The 23712-nt window shown below is 45.2% G+C and overlaps 1 protein-coding gene across 3 annotated transcripts in view; it reads left to right on the top strand.

The window, feature by feature from the left end:
- Positions 1-23712, top strand: part of LOC145349811 (dynein regulatory complex subunit 11-like) — a 207466-nt gene that overhangs the window by 120057 nt on the left and 63697 nt on the right. For all 3 annotated transcript variants that reach the window (XM_080198356.1, XM_080198355.1, XM_080198357.1), the window contains one exon: positions 18197-18304. In XM_080198356.1, the coding sequence (XP_080054482.1) occupies positions 18197-18304 (108 nt within the window). The remainder of the gene's footprint in view (positions 1-18196; positions 18305-23712) is intronic.

Raw genomic sequence — 23712 nt, 5'->3', positions numbered from 1 at the left:
ACAGACTGTCATGACAGACGATGCAGAGTTGTGGAATTTTGCATGCACTTGGAACATTGGGCACGTTGCAAGCAGTCCCCTCTGGAGGATGGTTGTTGCAAAGTTAAATAGAGTAATTGTAGATTGGTGTTTGTAAAGTGGTTGTGGAGGGCCAGTCAACTCACCTCCTGACTCCCCATCTACAAAGCACAAGTCTGGAGTATGATGGAATACTCCCTACTTGCCTGGATGGGTGCAGCTCCAACAACACTCAAGAAGTTTGACACCATTCAGGACAAAGCAGCCCACTTGACTGGCACCACATTGACTTCCTCCACCACGAACGCTCAGTAGCAGCAGTGTGTACAATCTACAAGATGCATTGTAACAATTCACCAAAGATCCTCAGACAGCATCTTCCAAACCCATGACCACTTCTACCTTGAAGAACAAGGGCAGCAGCTACATGGGACCACCACCACCTGCAGGTTTCCCTCCAAGTCACTCATCATCCTGACTTCTAAATATATTGTCATTCCTTCGCACTCGCTGAATCAGAATCCTGGAATTGCCTCCTAATGGCAGTGTGGGTCAACCCACAAAACATGCTCTGCAGCGATTCGAGAAGGCAGCTTACCACCTTCTCAAGGGCCACTAGGAATGGACAATAAATGCTGGCCAGCCAGTGACGCTCATGTTCCATGAATGAATTTTTTTTTAAAAGACTGAAAAATTCTAAGAGATGAAAGCATTGAGTGGCCCCTTTTAAAAGGTGGTGCATTTTCTGTAATTCGAAAGTTTTTTACAAAAAATTGCAGGTGCGTATGGAGTTTCAATGAAACATTTGTATCAAAGGCCAAAGCAGCAGGGTTGCCTTCGTGACAGGCTTTCAGGCTTTTTTGTATTTAGCCAATCAGTTTAAATCAAGCACTTAGCTACCAACAATCTTTTAGATTTAAATTTGGTAGCATTGGGCAACTTGGGACCAATAGTATTGTGGGGGGTGTTGACACGTCATCACAAGTTTAAAAGAAGAAGGCGTCATGACAATAAGCAGAAAGAGCAATTGCCATTTGCCAGAGTAACGTTTTCATCTGTGTCTTAGAATAAGCTCCATCTCGATAGCGAAAGAACCAAAGGCAGAAGTTCCAGACAGAAGAATCAATAGAGAAAACCCAAAACATTGGGGAAGATGCCAAGCCTGGTTGTACTTTAGAGAGTGACAAACATTCCTTTTTTTGGTAATAAGTGGGAATTCTAGTTACCTCAACAGCCTTCCCTTAGAATAATATTTTATTCAGATTGTTAGTAGTTTAGTTAACTCGTTGACTGTTAGTTCGATAAATAAATTGTTACCTGTTAGCTTTAGATGAACTGTCTGGAAGTTATTTTTATTTAACCAGTAAGTTGTTGAAGAGCAGATCATGCCACTTCACACTCTCTAACAGATTATGAAGTGAGGTATTCCTTTTAGTGGTTAAGTGTTCTTGGGGGGGGGGGGGAATCCACCTCTGCTTCATTACAGTAGCGAATATGTGGAATTCACTACCACGGAACATAGTTGAAGCCAAAACATTGTCTGATTTCAAGAAATTAGATAATGTTCTTGGGGCTAAAGGCATCAGGGATGTATGGAGGGGAAGGGAGATCAGGATATTGAATTTGATGATCAGCCATGATCAAAATGAATAGCAGAGAAAGCTTGAAGGGCCGAATGGTCTAGTCCTGCTTCTAGTTTCTATGTTTCCAAGAGACCGAGGCACTCCTTGACTAGTTACTAGGTAGTCAACCACCAAGAGCTAAAGTTCCAATACCAGAGAGAGACCCAGGAATGCACTGCTTCACTCTGGAGTCCAACAGCTTCCAGCTAGCCGAATTGAAAGTGAATCCTTGGATTCCTCCATGAAGAAACCACCTGACTATGACCTGTCAATCAGTCTTCCTCCAACAATTCAAAAGGGCCGTAAATCTTGTAAATCTCTGGGACATTGCATGAGGTCCATATTAAAAATAAAGACAAATACCTTCTAGTATTAATAAAAGAAAATACAGCTTAGTGCCTGCTCATAACTGCAGAGAACATGCTTAAAATATATTTCCTAATGGCACAGTAGCACCACAGGAGGGTTTGGCTGTCATCTTTGGAGTACAAAAATTCCATCAATATATTTACAGGTAGCGTTTAACATAACTGCTGATCACAAACCTTTATTAGGACTGTTTAGTGAAGATCAAAGAAAATTAGCACAGGACCAGGTCCTTTGGCCCTCCAAGCCTGCACCGATCAAGCTGTCCAACTGAACTAAAACCCCCTACCCTTCCTGCGACCATGTCCCTCTATTTTCATCCTAGTCATGTATTTGTCAAGATACCCCTTGAAGTCACTATCATATCTACTTCCACTACCTCCCGGGGCATGGAGTTCCAGGCACCCCCCACCCTCTGTGTAAAAAAAAACTTGCCTTGTACATCTCCGTTAAACCTTGCCCCTTAAACCTGTGCCCCTTAGTAATTGACTCTTCCACCCTGGGAGAAAGCTTCTGACTGGCCACTCTGTCTATGCCCCTCATAATCTATCAGGTCTCCCCTCAAACTGTGTCTTTCCGGTCAGAATTCTCCAACTGTAGAACCATAGAAAATTTACAGCTCAGAAACAGGCCTTTTGGCCCTTCTTGTCTGTGCCCAACCATTTTTTGCCTAGTCCCACTGACCTGCACTTGGACTATATCTCTCCACACCCCTTTCATCCATGTACCTGTCCAAGTTTTTCTCTCATCCATGTACCTATCCAACCTCTCATAGCTAATGCCCACCATATGAGACAACATCCTGGTAAATCTTTTCTGTACCCTTTCCAAAGCCTCCACATCCTTCTGGTAGTGTGGTGACCAGAATTGAACACTATATTCCAAGTGCAGCCTAACTAAGGTTCTATAAAGCTGCAACATGACTTGCCAACTCTTGAACTCAGTGCCCAGGCCGATGAAGGCCAGCATGCCATATGCCTTCTTGACTATCTTCTCCACTTGCAATGCCACTCTGTGACCTGTATACCTGTACACCCAGATCCCTTTGCCTATCAATACACTTGAGGGTTTTGCCATTTACTGTATATTTCCCATTTGTATTAGATCTTCCAAAATGCATAACCTCGCATTTGTCTGGATTAAACTCCACCTGCCATCTCTCCAACCGATCTATATCCTGCTGTATCCTCTGATGGTCCTCTTCATTATTCGCAATTCCATCAACTTTTGTGTTGTCTGCAAACTTACTAATCAAACGAGTCGCCTTTTCCTCCAAATGTGAATGCAGCCCAAGGTATGTGGTAAACTCTACCTAAGGCTAAATACCGGCATGAGACCGATGATCAACAAGTACCATGAGGGAAAGTTGAAAATAACTTTGAAGAGAGAGTTCATGTCTTCTGATTAAGGCTTAGCCCGTGGAAGGTGTGAGGCCAGTAGCGGCCTCTGGCTTGTTGTGAATATAAGAGAATCCCTCTGATAGCATCTTCAAGGACACAAAATTGATCTTTATTGTGCTACCTATTAATACATCTTCCAACACTGACCAGGGACAGATAGAGACCATGAGCCTTCGCTATTGCTGGAAAGTACACTGCCTCCAGCAGTGCCACAAGAAATTATCTTAGCCTTAAATTTTCTCAGTACATTACTTATGTTTGCCCAGCAGATCAAACATTAGACTCAAGTGCCAATACTGTTCAAAGTAAAACATGTAATTCTTCAGGGCTGGCATTACAATAGAATGTTTGAACAGTTCCTTTTAAACCAGGAAGGATGAACTGAGCTGTGAAAAGTGTCTCTTTCTGTGGGGAGTGAGAGTAACCATCCCCATGCCTGGCCAGAAGTTGTTACTTGAGGAATTACACAGTGCCCACTCAGAAATCTCCAAGATGGAAATGTTGGCTTGCAGCTATGTTTGGTGCCTTTGGATAGATGCAAACATAGAGAGCATAATTAAGATGTGCAACAGAAGTTGCCATCTGTAGACCAGTTGCACTTTTGGAAATGGCAGCTGACCATGGTTGAGACTTCACCTGGATTTTATATGCCCATTTGTGGGTACAATATTCATATTTATTGTGGCTGCACATTCAAAATAGCTAGACATTTATGAAATGAAGTCCACAACTTATTTTGCAACAATGGAAAAGGTAAGGCAAAGTTTGGCCATCCATGGGCTGCTGGTTTCAGACAATGGAACAGCATTTACCAGCGAACAGTTGCAATATTTCATGTTTCAAATATATCAAGCATATATGTATCATACCTTACCACCCTTCATTGAACAGACTCATTGGGAGGGCTGTACAAACCCTGGGTGGACCTGGTGTTTCCCAATTTTGGGGGGGAGGGTGGAGGCAAAGCAAAGTGTTGAAAAGTAGATTCACGATTCAACTAAGATTGAGAGGACGTTTATTTGGATGAATGTCAAATAATCTGTCAATTTTGGAGTGGTGTACGAGGCCACCCACATCTCATTGCATATCCCCCTTGCCGAATTCATGGCCATACATATAATATTCTACCTTCCCAATCTTGCTACCAAAGTGGATAACCTCATATTTATCCAAATTATACTGCACCTGTCAATCATTTGCCCACTCACTCAACTTGTTCCAATCACCCTGAAGGATCTCTGCATTCTCCTCGCAGCTCACCTTCCCACCCAACTTTGTTATCTGCAAATCTGGAGATACTACATTTTGTCCCCTCATCTAAATCATTAATATATTTGTAGTGAATAGCTGGGGATCCTAGCAGTGATCCCTGAGATACCCCACTAGTCATTGGTTGCCATTTGAAAAAAGACCCATTGATTCCTACCTTTTATTTCCTGTGTGCCAACCAATTTTCTATCCATCTCAATATTTGACTTAATTTATTGTTGTCACATGTAATAGCATACAGTGGAAAAATATTGTTTCTTGCATACTATACAGACAAAGCATACCATTCATAGAGAAGAAAATGAGACAGTACAGAATATAGTGTTACAGTCGTAGCTAGGGTGTAGAGAAAGATCAACTTAATGCGAGGTAAGTCCATTCAAAAGTCTGACAGCAGCAGGGAAGACGCTGCTCTTGAGTCAGTTGGTACGTGAGCTCAGCATTTTGTATTGTTTCCCCAAAGGAAGAAGGTGGAAGAGAGAATGTCCGGGGTGCGTGGGGTCCATAATTATGCTGGCTGCTTTTCTGAGGCAAATGGGAGGTGTAGACAGAGTCATGGATGGGAGGCTGGTTTGCTACATTCATTGGATGGATTGGGCTACATTCATGACCCTTTGTAGTTCCTTGCGGTCTTGATCCGAGCAGGAGCCATACCAAGCTGTGACACAACCAGAAAGAATGTTTTTGGTGGTGCATCTGTAAAAGTTGGTGAGAGTTGTAGCTGACATGTCAAATTTCCTTAGTCTCCTGAGAAAGTAGAGGCGTTGGTGGACTTTTGTACCTATAGTGTCGGCATGGGAGAACCCGGACAGGTTGTTGGTGATCTGGACACCTAAAAACATGAAGCTCTTGACCCTTCTACTTCGTTCCCATTGACGTAGACAGGGACACATTCTCCTCTATGCTTCCTGAAGTCGATGACAATCTCCTTTGTTTTATTGACATTGAGGGAGAGATTATTGTCGCAGTACCAGTTTACCAGATTCTCTATCTCATTCCTGTACTCTGTCTCGTCATTGTTGAGATCTGACCCACTAAGGTGGTGTTGTCAGCAAACTTGAAAATTGAATTGAGGGGAATTTGGCCACACAGTCGTAGGTGTATAAGGAATATATTAGGGGACTGAGAACACAGCCTTGTTGGGCTGTGAGAGTGACCATGGAGGAGGTGTTATTGCCTTTCCTAAGTGACTGTGGCCTGTGTGTTAAGAAGTTCCAGATCCAATCCTAATACTCTACCCCAATTCCATGAACTTTAATTTTACATGCTAATCTCTTATGTGGGACTTTGTTGAAAGCCTTTTGAAAGTCCAAAGAAACTACATACATTGGCTCCCCCTCATCAACTCCAGTTACATCTTCAAGCAAGATTTCCCTTCCATAAATCCATGTTTAATCCTGTCACTGTTTTCTAAGTATTTTGCTATAAAGTCTTTGATGATGGATTCTAGAATTTTCCCCAGTACTAACATCAAGTTTATTGGTCTATAATTCCCTGTTTTCTCCATTTTTTTCCTAGTTTTTAAAAAGTGGGATTACATTAACTATCCTCCAATCTTTAGGAAATGCTCCAAGCCAATGGAATCTTGGAGGATGACTACCAATGCATCCACTATTTCTTGGGCCAGTTCCTCAGGTACTCTGGGATGTGGATTGTCAGGCCCTGGCCATTTATTGGCCTTCAATTCCAACAATTTCCCCAATTCCTCCCTCTCACTCAACCCTGTGGTCCCCAACATTTCTGGTATCTTATTTGTGTCCTCCTTTTTGAAGACGGAACCAAAGTATGTATTCTGTTGGTCACCCACTTACTTGTTCCTCATTATAAATTCCTCTGCTTCTGTAAGGGACCTACACTTGTCTTCACCAGTCGTTTTCTCCTTGCATACCTATAGAAACTTCTGCAGTCAGCTTTTATGTTTCCCGCAATCCTACTCTCATACTCTATTTTCCCCTTCTTAATCAATCCTTTGATCATTCTTTGCCCTGATTTGTAAGTAAGTGAGAGACAGTGCTGGACATGTCTGCTCTTGTCCCAAGATCTGGTACATCAATTATGTCACATTCTTAATGAAAACCTGATGCCATGTTGGCTTGGAGGCTTCCCAGTTAATGCATTTAAATATGATGGCTGTGCTCAATTTCTTTGCCTCTGGGTTTTTCCAGAGATCAACAGGGGATCTGACCAGCATCTTTCAGTCCACAGAAACACATAAAAGAGGTTTCAGATGCCCTTTATAAGAAGCCCCACCAGTATGTCAGGTTTGCTGTGGATGGAGATAGCCATGCTCAAAGGTTCACTGGCTTACCAATCATCTCAGACTTCCCAAGAGTGCAGGGTGCAATAAACCCATGTAGCTATACAGTCTCCATAGCAACAGCTCCTAATCTTTATCAACCATGCTGTCAATATACAACTGTGCATGACCACCACTTGAGCACGGTACCCTGGGAGCTGCCATAACTCCTACATCCTGAATACCCCAGGTGACTGAGAATTTTGAGGAAACCAGTACGACTATAGGAATGGCTGTTTGGGGATAAGGGTACTCAATGTAACACTGGCTGATGACTCTGATACATTGACCTCAGAGTCATTCCGAGAAGAGATATCATGCCGTTCACAACTCCAGGTTCTCCTTTATAGAGCAAACCATGGGCCTTCTGAAGGTGCAATTCGATGCTTGGGTCACTCAGGTGCCTCACTACAATATACTCCAAATAGGATTTCCTGCATTGTTGTGTTCTACAAAGATGTAATCCTTTGTCACTAGATGAACTAGAGGAGGATGCAGAGGCCAGGAGGCTGCTAATGCCATGGAGGAAGATAAGATATGCTCATAATATTTAAACAGCTGATAGGTTCCAGGAAAGTAAGGGAGGGAATAGAGCCATATCTCTCCTAGCTCTTAATACCAACCCCTTTCATTTCAACCATGCACAGCAGGAACATGTCCTGCATTCACATTTGCATGTTCTGGTCTCATGAATTGCAAGGCCATGATCTAAGCTTTAGCCATGGTGTACTGTGAATGCATTCATTCTGGGAACTGAGAATCTTATCACAGAACAAGAACAATGCCAGAAAACACTTGGCTTTCACTGCCATCTAATGATGAGAACGTTGCTCTGATAGAGATGAGGACATGCCCAAGGATCTTCTCCTCCTGTGCACGTCTTGTATTCATGCCTTACCACTCAAGAAACCTAAATACCATGAGAGTACCAGTGCTGATGAGCTACCCTCACTCAATTGTGTAAGAAGGATTAGAACACTTACACTTCAAATAAAGATCCAAACGTTGAGATCACACGAGGGTTCGGAGTCTAGTTCAACTGAGGTTGACATCGTATGAATGTTAATCTCCCAGTGGGATACTATCATTGAGTGGGAGGCGAGCTAAACCTTGACATAACAGTATTCAAATATACAAATTCACAATGCTTTCAGGTGACTGAAATATTTACATACAAAACAAACCTATTCACAAAAATGCAATTTCTTTACAGTGATGCCACACCCGTGACCCAAAAGTGACTTCAAAATTTCTTAACTTTCCTAACCCAACTGCTACACCTTGCTGTAGCCCCAAGAGCAATCTCTCGCAGAGATTGAGGCTGCTTGCTACGTACTGACACCTGTGATTACCTTGGCGATGTCATCTGGTGATCCAATGCTGGTGGGATCTGGCCAGATGAAGATCTCTAGCTCAGACCAAAGTGCAGCTGGAGCAGATGAAGTCACAGGTAGAGGAAGCTCTGATAAGTTGCACATCCCTGGAGTGTCCTGAGAGGAGGCCCCGGGGTGTCTGTTTATGGAATCACTTAGCTCTGTGGACAGTATTTTTGTCAGACCTCCACTCTTCCCTGAATCCTTTTGGGAATGCTTGTGAGCATAGCGCTGAGTTGTGTGAGCTCGCCTCTGGGTTCCCCTCAAAGTTCAGGTCTCCAGCTGCACCTACTTTAAAGACAGTTGTAAATCACACTGTTTTACATTCATGCCAACATTACATTTAAATTTGACCTGGGGCTTGGGGTAATTCTGGTATGTGGCCACAATAAAGAGATGCAAATTCATGCTACTGGAATTTATGACATTTGATGTTGGGAAAATCAGCCTGGCATTGATGGAAAAAAGGTACAATTGCTTCCTGGTTTTAGGTTGCCTGGGGATACATGCTGAGAATCTTCTTGAGATATTTTGCAGTCTCACCTATCCCAATCAGGCGCAGATAATTCCAGCCATTTGTTCAGGAATTGAGCTTGTGGCAGGACCAAAGTCGATGGCCTGATTTTTCCTTCTTGAATGATCATACTCTGTTGCTACATTTGCTGCTATTGAGGAATGCACTAAATCACAACTTCCAGTGATCTCATGTACACTAAAATTCAAGTTCTAGGACACCTGAATAGGCTATGGTGGAGTTTACACTGATGGTGCCATCATCCCTATTCTGAAAGTGACAAAACTTTGATGGCTTGCAATCCCACCTTTTCATGAAGAAGGCCATTCATCTTAATTTAGACATAGAAATATAGAAGATAGGAGCAGGAAGAGACCATATGGCCCTTTGAGCCTGCTCCGCCATTTATTACAATCATGAATGATCATCCAACTCAATAGCTTAATCCTGCTTTCTTTCCATAACCTTTGATCCCATTCACCCCAAGTGCTATACCCAGCTGTTTTGGCATTAACTACTTCATGTGGTATTCCACAGGCTCACCACTCTTTGGGTGAAGAAATGTCTCCTCGCCTCCATCCAAAATGGCCTACCTGATTCCTCAGACTCTGGCTCCAGGTTAGAACATAAGAACATAAGAAATAGGAGCAGGAGTAGGCCATCTAGCCCTTCGAGCCTGCCCCCCCATTCAATAAAATCATGGCCGATCTGTCGTGGCTCAGTTCCACATTCCCGCCCTCTCCCCATAACCCTTAATCCCCTCTCTTATCAAAAACCTATCAACCCGCGTCTTAAAAATGTTTAGCGAGGTAGCCTCCACCACGTCAACGGGCAGAGAATTCCAGAGATTCACCACCCTTTGAGTGAAGAAGTTCCTTCTCAGCTCCGTTCTAAACCGCCCCCTCTTTATCTTGAGGCTGTGCCCCCTAGTCCTACTATCCTTTCTGAGCAGGAAGAGCCTCTCCACCTCTATCCTATCCATCCCATAGATCATCTTATACGTCTCAATGAGATCTCCCCTCATTCTTCTAAAGTCTAACGAGTACAAGCCTAGTTTATTCAGCCTCTCCTCATAGCTCAACCCCCTCAACTCCGGCATCAGTCTAGTAAACCTCCTCTGCACTCCCTCCAACGCCAAAATATCCTTGCGTAAGTACGGCGCCCAAAACTGCACATAGTACTCCAGCTGCGGCCTCACCAATGCCCTATATAGCCGCAGTAAGACCTCCCTACTTTTATATTCAATCCCCCTCGCTATGAAGGCCAGCATCCCATTCGCCTTCCTGACCACCTGCTGCACCTGCAGGCTGGGTTTTTGCGACTCATGCACAAGGACCCCGAGGCCCCTCTGCACTGTCGCCTGCTGCAGTTTTTCGCCACTTAAGTAATAATCCTTCCTACCATTATTCCTACCAAAGTGGACCACCTCGCACTTGCCAACATTAAATTCCATTTGCCATTTCCTGGCCCATTCGCCCAGCCTATCTAGATCCTTCTGCAGACTCTCCACACCCTCCGCGCAATTTGCCGTTCCACCAATCTTGGTGTCATCAGCAAATTTCGACACCATACGCTCAGTTCCCTCCTCCAGATCATCTATATAAATGGTAAATAGCTGACTAATAGCTAATAAATAGGTTCTGGACTTCCCCACCATTAGGAAGATCCTTCCTGCATCTATCCTGTCTAGTCCTGTTAGAATTTTATAAGTCTTTATTGGATCCCTCCTCATTCATCTGAACTCCAGCAAAAGCAACCTAACCTAGTCAATCTCTCCTCACACAACAGTCCCACCATCCCTGGAATCAGCCTGATAAACCTTCACTGCACTCCCTCAAGAGCAAGAACATCCGTCCTCAGAAAAGGAGACCAAAACTACACACAATACTTGAGGTGTGGCCTCACCAAAGGCCCTGTACAATTGTAACACCAGATCCCTGCTCCTGTACTCAAAACCTCTTGCAGTGAAGGTCAACATGCCATTTGCCTTCTTTACTGCCTGCTGCTTATTTCAGTGACTGGTGCACAAGGATACCCAGGACCTACTGCATACTCCCTTCTCCCAGGTTACAGCCATTCAGATAGTAATCTGTCTTCTTTTTATTTCCAAAGTAAATAATCTCACATTTACCCAAATTATACTGCATTTACCATTGGTTTGCTCACTCACCCAATCTGTCCAGATCATTCTGAAGGGTCTCTGCGTTCAGTCACAGTTCACCCTCCCAGCCAACTTGGTATCATCTTCAAATTTTTGAGGTGTTGCATTTTGTTCCCTCATCCGAATCATTAATATATGTTATGAATAGCTGAGGTCCCAGCACCGATCCCTGTGGCACCCCACTAGTTGCTGCTTACCAATATAAAAAGCACCAATTAATTCCTAGTCTTTGTTTCCTCTCTGTCAACCAATTTTCTATCCATCTCAATACACTTGCCCTAACCTCATGCACTTTAATCTTGCACGATAATTTCTTATGCGGGGCTTTGTCAAATACTTCCGGAAAGTGCAAATATACCACATCAACTGACTCCCCCTTGTCAACTCTACTAGTAGCATCTTCAAAGAATTCCAACAGATTTGTCAAGCATGATTTTCCCCTTCATAAATCCATGCTGACTCTGATCCTGTCACTGCTTTCTAAATGCTCTGCTATAAAGTCCTTGATAATGGATTTGAGAATTTTCCCCACTACCGATGTTAAGCTCACTGGTCTATAATTCCATTTTCTCTCCACCTCCCTTTTTGAATATTGTAGTGAAATTAGCTATCCTCCAATCTACAGGGGCTGTTCCCGAATCTATAGAATCCTGGAAGCTGATCACCAATGCATTCACTATTTCTAGAGCCACTTCTTTATGTAATCTGGGATGTAGATTATCAGGCTCTGGAGATTTATCTGCCTTCAGTGTCATCAATTTTCCCAGCACATTTCTCTACTAATACTGATCTCCCTCAGTTCTTCTCACTCAGTATATCTTGCATTTTCCAACATTTCTTGTGGGTTGAACTGTGTCTGTTTCAATGCTAGGAGTGTGACAGGGAAAACGGATGAGCTTAGGGCCTTGATGTGTGTGAGGCAGTTAGATGTGGTGGCTGTAACAGAGACATGGTTAAGGGAAGGGCAGGACTGGCAGCTGAATGTTCCTGGGTACAAGTGTTTTAGGTGTGACAGAAGAGGGTTGAAGAGAGGTGGAGGGGTGGCACTGTTGGTAAAGGAAAACATCACAGTAGTGCAGAGGGAGGACAATATGGAAGAGATAGGGATTGAGTCGCTGTGGGTGGAGTTGAGGAATAAAAAGGGAGAGATTACATTGCTTGGGGTGTACTATAGGCCACCCAACAGCCCGAGGTCAGTGGAGGAAGGTATTTGCAGGGGCATTTTGGATAGGTGCAGGAAGAATAGGGTGGTTGTAGTGGGTGACTTTAATCTTCCTGGAGTGAATTGGAGGGGGCCTAGAGCTGGGGGTATGGAGGGAGAGGAGTTTGTGAAATGTGTTTTGGAAGGGTGTCTAGAGCAGTATGTAACTAGTCCGACTAGGGGAGAGGCTATACTGGATTTAGTGTTGGGTAATGAGCCGGGGCAGGTGGGAGAGGTAGAGGTAGGCGAACATGTGGCTAATAGTGACCACAAGTCCGTCTACTTTAGGATAAAAATGGAAAGGGACGAGTGCCGGCCGAACGGGAGTGTGCTGAACTGGGGAAAGGCGAGCTATAGCAGGATTAGGAGGGAGCTGCAGGACACTGATTGGGAAGGACTGTTAGCTGGCAAGTCCACGGTTGGCAAGTGGGAGGCTTTTAAAGGCAAAATGAAATGGTTGCAGGGGAGGTATGTTCCGGTTAAGAGGAAGGATGGGAAAGGTAGGATTAGAGAGCCGTGGATTACAGGGGGTATCGAAGACTCGGTCAGGAAGAAGAGGGAGGCGTATGTTAGGTCGAAACGACTGGGTACGGAGAGTGCGCTGGAGGAATATAGAGAGAGTAGGAGGGAGCTAAAAAGGGGAATTAGAAGGGAGAAGAGAGGGCATGAAATGGCTTTGGCTGGTAGGATTAAGGAGAATCCAAAGGCATTTTATTCCTATATTAGGAGCAAGAGAGTAGTTAGAGGGAAAATTGGTCCTCTTAGGGACAAAAGCGGGGAGTTATGTATTGAGTCGGAGGGAATGGGGGAGCTCCTGAATGAATACTTTGTGTCGGTATTCACGAAGGAGAGGGGTTCGGAATCGTGCGGTCTGTTAGAGGGAGCTGAGGATCAGCTGCAGGAAATATCTATTACGAGGGAGGAAGTGCTAGGGCTTTTAGGTAGCGTAAGGACGGATAAAGCTCGGGGGCCTGATGGTATTTATCCCAGGCTGCTTAGGGAGGTGAAAGATGAAATTGCTGGGCCTCTGGCGCAAATCTTTGTCTCTTCTTTGGACACAGGTGAGGCCCCAGAAGACTGGAGGGTGGCAAATGTGGTACTGCTGTTCAAAAAAGGTAGTAGGGATAACCCTGGGAATTATAGGCCGGTGAGTTTGACATCGGTGGTAGGGAAATTAATGGAAAAAGTACTTAGGGGTAGGATGTATGAGCATTTGGAGCGTTGCGGTCTGATTGGGGATACGCAACATGGCTTTGTTAGAGGGAGGTCTTGCCTTACGAATCTGGTGGAATTCTTTGAGGAGGTGACAAAAACGGTTGACGATGGGCAAGCCGTTGATGTCATCTATATGGATTTCAGTAAGGCGTTTGACAAAGTCCCTCATGGTAGGCTGGTAGAAAAGGTTAAGGCGCATGGGATACGGGGTCAGGTAGCTAGGTGGATTGAGAACTGGCTGGGCAATAGGAGACAGAGGGTAGTTGTGGAGGGGACTTTGTCCAGCTGGAGGCCAGTGACCAGTGGTGTGCCGCAGGGCTCGGTACTGGGACCTCTCCTCTTTGTAGTCTACATAAATGACTTGGAAGAGAGCGTAGGTGGTGTGATCAGCAAGTTTGCTGATGACACCAAGATGGCAGGGTTGGCGGGTACTGAAGTGGATTGTCAGGTGATACAACAGGATATAGATAGGTTGGTGCATTGGGCAGATAGGTGGCAGATGGAATTTAATCCTGACAAATGCGAGGTGATGCATTTTGGAAGGAATAATGTAGCGAGGAGCTATGTGATAAAAGGTAGGCCGATTAGGAGTATAGAAACACAGAGGAACCTGGGAGTGCAGGTTCACAAATCCATGAAGGTTGTGACACAAGTGGAGAATGTTGTCAGGAAGGCTTATGGAATGCTAACCTTTATAGGAAGAGGTATAGAGTTTAAAAGCTGCCGTCTAATGCTTCAGTTGCATAGAACGTTGGTTAGACCGCATTTGGAGTACTGCGTCCAGTTCTGGTCACCTTACTACCGGAAGGACGTGGAGGCTCTGGAAAGGGTGCAGAGGAGGTTTACCAGGATGTTGCCTGGCATGGAGGGGTTGGGTTACGAGGAAAGGTTGGAGAAACTGGGACTGTTCTCTTTGGAAAGACGGAGATTGAGGGGTGACATGATAGAGGTATATAAGATACTGAAGGGAATAGACAGGGTCAATAGTGAGAGACTGCTCCCTAGATTGGTTACGAATACAAGAGGACATGATTTAAGGGTGAGGGGGGAGAGGTATAATTTGGATATGAGAGGAAGGTTCTTTACGCAGAGAGTAGTGGGGGTATGGAACGCGCTACCGAGTGGGGTGGTGGAGGCGGGAACGTTGGACTCGTTTAAGGTTCAGTTAGATAGGCACATGAGTGAAACGAGGATGGAGGGTTATGGTAGGGGTTATTGAATAAGGGTTAGAACCTCGGGAGACACCGGAAAGGCAGGCTTGTGATTAACGTTTTTGTCTTTTCACTCCGCAGGTGGAGGTCCACCTCGTTGTCAAACGAGGGGCATGCACACGGTGGGTCGTGCGTGGGCTGCTCCTGGAGGTTCCGGGAGTGGCCTAGTACTTCGTGTCGGTGTGTGTGCTTGATCCTGGACCGGTAGACGGGCGCCGCAATAGCTCAGTGACTAGCACTGCTAGCTGTGCAGATACATGGATTTGGGCCTGTGTCTGTGGGAGTTTGTGCATTCTCCCTGTGGTTGCGTGGGTTTCCTCCGGGCGCTCCGGTTTCCTCCCACACCCCAAAGATGTGCTCTTAGGCTGATTGGTTTTACCAGATTGACACTATTCTCCCCTGAATCTGGCTAAGTCAGGGGTTCTATTTGTAGATACGCAGGGTAGAATAGGTGTAGGGTGATGCGGAGGCGCGGGCTTGTTGGGCCGAAGGGCCTGTTTCCCGTGCTGGGTTGTTCTTTGTTCTTTGTATTTCTAGCATTTGATTTGTGTCCTCTTCTGTGAAGACAAAACCAAGGTATGTATACAATTACTTCGCCATTTCTTTGTCTCCTAATATACATTTCCCCCGTTTCTGTCTATAGGGGACCTACATTTGTCTTCACCAACCTCTTTCTCTTCACAGATCTATAGAAATGCTTAATGTCAATTTTTATGTTCCCTGCAAGCTTACTTTCATGCTGTATTTTCCCCTACTACTTCCTATACTGGATCCCTGTCCTGTAATGCAGAGAGCTGGCACTCACTGTTGCTGCCAATACCTCTCTCACAGGAGGGTAAATTAGTCACAATGATGATTGCAGAGGGAAAGGGAAACAAACAATTCCTGCACCTGAATCGCTTCTTGGCCTTTTTGGCTAAGATCGAGTGTAGTAGCGACATGCTGTGTTTAGTTGAAGTCATTAAGTAACATTTTAGCTTCATTTGAAGCAAGTTTTAAAAGCAGCCTTTTGGCTAAGATGCAAATGAGATCAAGTTTTGGAGGAGGAGCTAGGCCTCCTCCAATCAGCTTGGATCATGTAGATCAAGCCCAAGACAGGAGGTGAGAGCCCTGTCTTGTCAGCTTGGATCGGGAATGTCTCAACTTGTTAAGACTTTGAATTGGATTTGATTGAATTGGAATAAAAACAAACAAAAAATATTTTTTAAAAAAAAGAGATGGCAAATGGAATGTTGGCCTTTATAGCGAGGGGGGTTGAATATAAAAGTAGGGAGGTCTTGCTGCAACTGTACAGGGCACTGGTGAGGCTGCAGCTGGAGTACTGTGTGCAGTTTTGGTCGCCGCACTTACGCAAGGATATATTGGCCTTGGAGGGAGTGCAGAGGAGGTTCACTAGGCTGATACCGGAGATGAGGGGGTTGGACTATGAAGAGAGGCTGAATAGACTGGGTCTGTACTCGTTGGAGTCTAGAAGGCTGAAGGGGGATCTTATAGAGACGTATAAAATAATGAAGGGGATGGATAGGGTAGAGGTAGAGAGATTCTTCCTGCTCAGAAAGGATAGCAGGACTAGAGGACACAGCCTCAAGAAAACAGGGGGGGGGTGGCAGTGGCAGTTTAAATCAGAGTTGAGGAGGAACTTCTTCACTCAAAGGGTGGTGAATCTCTGGAATTCTCTGCCCGTTGAAGTGGTGGAGGCTGCCTCGCTAAATATATTTAAGTCACGGGTAGATAGGTTTCTGACAGACAAGGGAAGTAAGGGTTATGGGGAGAAAGCGGGAAAATGGAACTGATCCACTTCAGATCAGCCATGATCTTATTGAATGGCGGGGCAGGCTTGAAGGGCTAGATGGCCTACTCCTGCTCCTATTTCTTATGTTCTTATGTTTGATTCAAAATGGTTGTACAGAATCGAAGGAGGGACTGTTGATTCTATGTATGGTTTGCTTCATTTATGCAAATACTTCATTTTTTAGATATTTCCATCAATGCAATTACATTTCAATGCTAAGCTTAAAAAATTAACTAACACTTGACTATATTTTAAAACTCAGAAGGCCTCTTAGGTTAGCTACTGCATTTTTGAAAAGTACGATGCAAGCAAAACAGCTTTTCATAAGCCAACCTAAGTTTTCCACGAACGACATCTTCAAGGCCTGTGCCTCCGAGTGAGAAACAGCATGTGCAAAACCATTTCAGTAACAAAGATACCAAATGATATATATTGCAGTTTTAGCTCTGTGTTTGCAGTTCGGTTAGAAGTCTCACAACACCAGGTTAAAGTCCAACAAGTTTATTTGATAGCACAAGCCACGAGCTTTCAGAGCGCTGCTCTTCATCAAGTGAGTGGGAATTCTATTCACAAATAGGGCTTATAAAAACACAAATTCAATTTACAAAATAATGGTTGAAATGCAAGTCTTTACAGGTATTCAAGTCTTAAAGGTACAGACAGCGTGAGTGGAGAGAGGGTTAAGCTCAGGTTAAAGATAAGTGCATTGTCTCCAGCCAGGACAGTTAGTGAGATGTTGCAAGCCCAGGCAAGTCTTGGGGGTTACAGATAGTGTGACATGAACCCAAGATCCCGGTTGAGGCCGTCCTCACGTGTGCGGAACTTGGCTCTCGGTTTCTGCTCAGTGATTCTGCGCGGTCGTGTGTCATGAAGGCTGCCTTGGAAAACGTTTACCTGAAGATCAGAGGCCGAATGCCCATGACTGCTGAAGTGTTCCCCGAAAGAAAAGAAAAATAAACTTAGCTGTGAGAAACATCAGGAAGAACTGAGGCTGTTCTGTGAAACTGACAAGAAATTATCTGTCTGATTTGTGTGACTGTGGAGGAACACAGAGAGTACCGCTTCCTGCAGATTAAAGAAGGTGTTCAAATGTACAAGACGGAGGGGACAAATTGCATTGCTTGATTGTTTTATGACAATTAGTCCAGCTTTTTTCTTTCTTTTTGTATTTGCAATGATTTAATTTTAAGCTCTGTTCAATAAAATAAATTCATTAAAACTTTGTACTAGTGCCATCTTCATTTATTCAAAGGAATGATTGGACCCTACAGCACTCTGATTCTATTAATATCTTCATTAGGGCTCCCCCTGAAAAATGTGGAGCTGTCTCCCTGGCTGCTATGTCCCAGATGGACTTGGCGCAAGTCTTGGGGAGGCTTTAAATGGATGTCCCCCCTCCACCCCCCCCCCCCCCCCCCGCCTCCTCCACACACACACACACACACCCACACACACACCCTGTCCATCCCGAGATGAGTAAATCAGGGGCAGGCCACCAGAAGCGTGGCGTGAAATTTGTGAAAACGTTTTTTAAAGTGCCTGAAGATTTGGTGATTTTTCTCACGATGGCCAGTGGGTTTCTCTCCAGTTTTCTTGCTGAAGTTGATGCTTTGGAAAAATATTGGAAAGTTCTGCCTAGAGTTTTTATTAAATCAGTATGAACTAAACTTTAACCTAGATACAGATACACTGCTATGTTCACTGAATCTCTCAAATAAGAACTTAGAGTCATTCAATTTCCTGCCCTTTTCTGCACAGGTGAATACAACTACCTGGGAACCACACTGCGGCAAACTGATATCGAACCAATGCCTTCCCTCTTAGATGTGAGACAGCTGATTGCACTATATGGGATTCTGCCTTTGGGTAAGAGATTGTAAATGACAACTAAGGCTTTCAGAAAATATGTTCTATTCAATCAATATTTGTAAACTTCAAAAAGAGAAAAAGACTTGCATTTAATACAGCACCTTTTATGATCACTGTTCATCTCAAAGTGCTTTACAGCCAATGAAGTAATTTTTGAACTGTCATCACTATTGTAATGTATAGCCACCAGTTTGCAGACAGTAGGGACGATTCTCTCAGCCCACTGAGCTGCTCGAGTAGCGAAGGAGGCCAGGAGACATTAGCAGTAGCCATTAAGCGGGCTTCCCGCTGGGCATCATGGCCTCCACGTATCTCCCAGCGTAAGTTTTTTAACGCAAATGGATTCTTGCTGAAAATTGGCATGGTGGCTATTCACATGCTTTACCCTGCCTTTGCGTGAGGTCACGCAAGTGTCGTTTTACAACTGTGTGTAAAAATCAGGACCTAGTTGGCAGCACTGAAAAGGAGCAAGGAGGTAAGTGGTATGGAGCTGTAGCCCCCGAGAGGTGGGGGATGGTGAAGTTCAGTGAGTGCTGAAAGTGTTTTCCCAGGCTCAGGGATGTTCCATTGTTCTGGCTGTGGGGTGGGGTGGGAGACTTTACTGAGTGCTGGTTGGGCTGCTGTTTCCAGGCACAGGGTTATTCTATAGGTCAGGCTGTGGCGTGGGTTAAGAGACTTTGCGTACTGGTGGGTCTGCTGTTTTCAAGCACAGTTCCAATGTTCTGGCTGTGGAGTGGGATGGAAGACTTTACTGAGCACTGGGGTTATAAGGGGGGATGGATGAGGGGAATTGGAGGGGGGACAGTGGGTGGTGGTGTCAAGTGCTGTCAGAGGCTCATCAAGTCAGGCAGCTGGCACTGCAAGCAGAGGAGCTCACGTTAACACAGACACTGCATTGAGTCTGCAGTGATTGGGAACCCATCTTGTTATGATCAGCTGGCTGCCCCTGCTCTGTGTGTCTGACCTACAACACAAGCCTGGAAAGGAATGCAGTAGTAGTACCCACGGCAATGGCTCAAAGGTGTGCAATGGCCATGCCTGCGCATTAACCTGTATACTCTCCCTGCCTGCTGTAGCCACAGCGCCAATGGTGAGCAACCTATTCAGGTGACACATGGCACCGTGGATTGCTCTGTGTTGCCAGCATTGACAAGTGGGGAGACTGGTCTCAGTTAGGGAATGGGGAGTCCCGAGATAATAAAAAAGAAATACAAGTATCTATATGTCTCTCTTTCATAGAAACAGAGAAGATAGGAGCAGGAGGAGGCTATTTGGCCCTTTGAGCCTGCTCTGTCATTCATTATGATCATCACTCATCATTCAATTCAATGGCCAAATGCTGCTTTCTTCCCATAACTTTTGATCCCATTCATCCCAAGTGCTATATCCAGCCGCCTCTTGAATACATTCAATGTTTTGGCATCACCTACTTCCTGTGGTAATGAATTCCACAGGCTCACCACACTTTGGGTGAAGAAATGTCTCCTCACCTCCATCCTTTATGGTTTACCCTGAATCCTCAGACTGTGACCCCTGGTTCTGGACTCTGGAGGGAGGGCACCCACTCCTAATGGAAGTGAAGGTGATGGTGGCCGTGACTTCTACACCACTGGATCGTTCTAGGCACCCAGCGAGGACATCCGGTATCTCACATACGTGTGTGTGTGTCAGTTTACGAATGCCTTGCACACCCGGGCAGGCCAGCACATTCAATTTGATGTTGGCCAGGTGCAGCAGGAAGCCCAGACTACAGGTTTCACCGCCAAGGGGCTGTGGATGGGACACACATTGCCTTGCAGTCCCCCTGAGGTGAGGGAAGGACTTCCACTCACTGAATGTCCAGATAGTCTGTGGTCACAGACTAATAATTATGCAGGTGTGTGCACGGCACCCAGGGAACATCCATGATAGCTACATCCTGAGGTGTTCAGACATCCCTGGGCTATTTGAAGACTGGTTCAGGCTGCCAGGATGGATCATGAGGTACAAGGGCTACCCGCTGAGGTCACGGCTGCTGACACTAGTACAGAGGCCCGAAACCGAGGCCGAGACTGAGACCGGCTACAATGAGGCCCATGCTGTCACCCAGTCTGGAGTAATGCACAGACCTGCTTAACATGCGGCTCCAATGCTTGGACCACTCTGGGGGGTGCCCTCCAATTTGGCTTTGTGCGGGCCTGCCGCTTCATCATTGTGTATGCGTACTCCACAATATTGTGCAAAAGCAGGGAGACCATATGGATGAAGGGGAGGAGAAGGAGAATCGCAGGATGTGAAGGAAGTGGCCTATGAGCAGCCGGATGGTGAGGGCAGGGTGGGAATGGATACACTCATTAGCAGCAAGAATCACCAAGTTGCTGCCACCACTTCCCCCAGCAGCGAGTTCCACGCATCCACCACCCTCTGTTTGGAGTCACAGAGGTTTACAGCATGGAAACAAGCCCTTTGGCCCAACTTGTCCATGCCACCCTTTTTTTTAGAAACTTCTAAGCTAATCCCTATTGCCCACATTTGGCCCATATCCCTCTAAACCCATCGTATGCATGTAACCACCTAAATGCTTTTTAAAAGACAAAATTGTACCCACCTCTACTGCTACCTCTGACAGCTTGTTCCAGATACTCACCACCCTCTGTGTGAAACAATTGTCCCTCTGGACACTTTTGTATTTTGCATCACCTCGCATTTGTCTAAATTAAACTCAATCTGTCATTCATCAGCCCACTGGCCCAATTGATCAAGGTCCTGTTGCAATTGGAAACAACTTTCTTCACTGTCCCCATGCCATCAATCTTCGTGTCATCTGCAAACTTACTAATCATGCTTCCGATGTTCTCATCCAAATCATTAATATAAATGACAAATAACAGTGGACCCAGCACTGAACCCTGAGGCATAGTGCTAGTCACAGGCCTCCAGTTTGAAAAACAACTCTCTACAACCAATTCTTTTCTGTCAAGAAGCCAATTTTGTATCCGTTTAGCTACCTCACCCTGAATCCTGTGAAATTGAAACCTATGCAACAATCTACCATGCGGTACCTTGTCAAAGACCTTGCTAAAGTCCATCTAGATAACATCAACTGCACTGCCCTCATCTGCCTTCTTGGCTACCTTTTAAAAAACTCAATCAAATTTGTGAGACATGATTTTCCACTTACAATGCCATGCGGACTGTCTCTAATCAGTCCTTGCATCTCTAAATGCCTGTAGATCCTGTCTCTCAAAATATCTTCCAACAGTTTACCCACCACAGATGTGAGGCTCACTGGCCTGTAGCTCCCAGGCTTTTCCCTGCAGCCCTTTTTAAACAAACGCACAACATTTGCCACACTCCACTATTCAGGCACCTCACCCATGGCTATCGATGATTCAGATATCTTGTAAAAGGACTTGCCTCGTATATCTCCTTTAAACCTTGCCCCTCGCATCTTAAACCTGTGCCCCCTAGTAATTGACTCTTCCACCCAGGGAAAAAGCTTCTGACTATCCACTCTGTCCATGACCCTCATAATCTTGTAGACTTCTATCAGGTCGTCATTCAACCTCCGCCACTCCAGTGAGAACAAACCAAGTTTCTCCAACTTCTCCTCATAGCTAATGCCCTCCATACCAGGTAACATCCTGTACCCTCTCCAAAGGCTCCACATCCTTCTGGTGGCGTGGCGACCAGAATTGAATACTATATTATAAGTGCAGCCTATCTAAGATTCTAAAAAGCTGCAACATGATTTGCCAATGAAGGCAAGCATGCCATATGCCTTCTTGACTGCCTTCTCCATCTGCATTGCCACTTTCAGTGACCTGTGTACCTGTACACCCAGATCCCTCTGCCTAATGATACTCTAAGGGATTCTGCCATTTACTGTATTAGACCTTCCAAAATGCATGACCTCACATTTAGAACGTAGAACATAGAACACTACAGCACAAACAGGCCCTTTGGCCCACAAGTTGCGCCGATCACACCTATACCTACCAAGCCATAGAACTATCTGTAACTTCCAATGCCATTAGATCCCATATACTCATCCTGAAGTCTTTTAAAAGACCCCAGCGAGTTCGCCTCTACCACCACCGACGGCAGCCGATTCCACTCACTCACCACCCTCTGGGTGAAAAACTTTCCCCTAACATCTCCTCTGTACTTGCTTCCCAGCACCTTAAACCTGTGTCCTCTCGTAGTGACCATTTCAGCCCGGGGAAATAGCCTCCGAGAATCCACCCTATCTATTCCTCTCAACATTTTATAAACCTCTATCAGGTCGCCTCTCAACCTTCGTCACTCCAGGGAGAAGAGTCCCAGCTCCCTCAGCCTATCTTCAAAAGGCATGCCTCCCAATCCAGGCAACATCCTTGTAAATCTCCTCTGCACCCTCTCAATAGCTCCCACATCCTTCCTGTAGTGACGCAACCAGAACTGAGCACAGTACTCCAAGTGAGGTCTGACAAGGGTCTTATAAAGTTGCAGCATTACCTCCCGATGCCTAAACTCAATCCCTCGATTAATGAAGGCCAGTACACCATACGCCTTCTTGACCACATCCCCCACCTGCGAGGCTGATTTAAGAGTCCTATGGACCCGGACCCCAAGATCCTTCTGCTCTTCAACCCAGCTAAGACTCCTACCCTTGATATTGTACTCCTGCATCCCGTTGGTTCTGCCAAAATGGACCACTACACAGTTATCTGCGTTGAAGTCCATCTGCCACTTCTCCACCCAGTCTTGCATCCTATCTATGTCTCGCTGCAACTTCTGACATCCAGGTCAAGCATGTGCCTGCTCAAGAGAATTAAAATTCCATGTCCGATGCCCTGTTTCTGTCAATTCACATATGATGGATGACCTTCTGGACAATTTTATCCAAAGTACCATCACATCCCAGAAGAAAACACAAGTTCAGGAAAGTTGGTTGGTGATGTGTGACAAATCGGGAGCCAAGCAGCATGGATTTTGCAGGAAGGTTGAAAGGAAGGTCGTGCAGGCATTGGATCGCTCCAATAGGTTCTGGCACCCATACTTGTGAGGACAAGGAAAAAGACTGCGGTGCAGATCGCAGGGCACTGTAGTTCAGCTGCATGCCAGTTGGAAGTTTGGGGGGCAGAGGGGAAGGTGAGAATATGTATGAGTAGCAGAGTAGAAATTTGGCAGTTTATTGAGTCATGAATTAAGGGCATCCTCTGCAGCTAAGAATGAGAATTCCAAACTGTGCTGCTGCTGACCTGATGCCAGACTGATGTTACCTCTGGAATGCATCTGGAACTGAACTTGGAAGGAGAAAGATAAACCAAGCTGTCATATTCTATGTTGGAACAGATGATACAGATAGGAACTGGGAAAAGTTCCTGCTTATAGAGTATCGGGGTTGGACTTTCAATTAAAAAACAGGACTTCAAGCTCTTAAT

Source organism: Carcharhinus amblyrhynchos, chromosome 11 (genome assembly GCF_965287045.1).
Source record: "Carcharhinus amblyrhynchos chromosome 11, sCarAmb.v2.hapA, whole genome shotgun sequence".
NCBI lineage: Eukaryota > Metazoa > Chordata > Chondrichthyes > Carcharhiniformes > Carcharhinidae > Carcharhinus > Carcharhinus amblyrhynchos.
The sequence above is the reverse complement of the archived record's forward strand: the minus strand, read 5'-3'. Positions and strand labels throughout refer to the sequence as shown.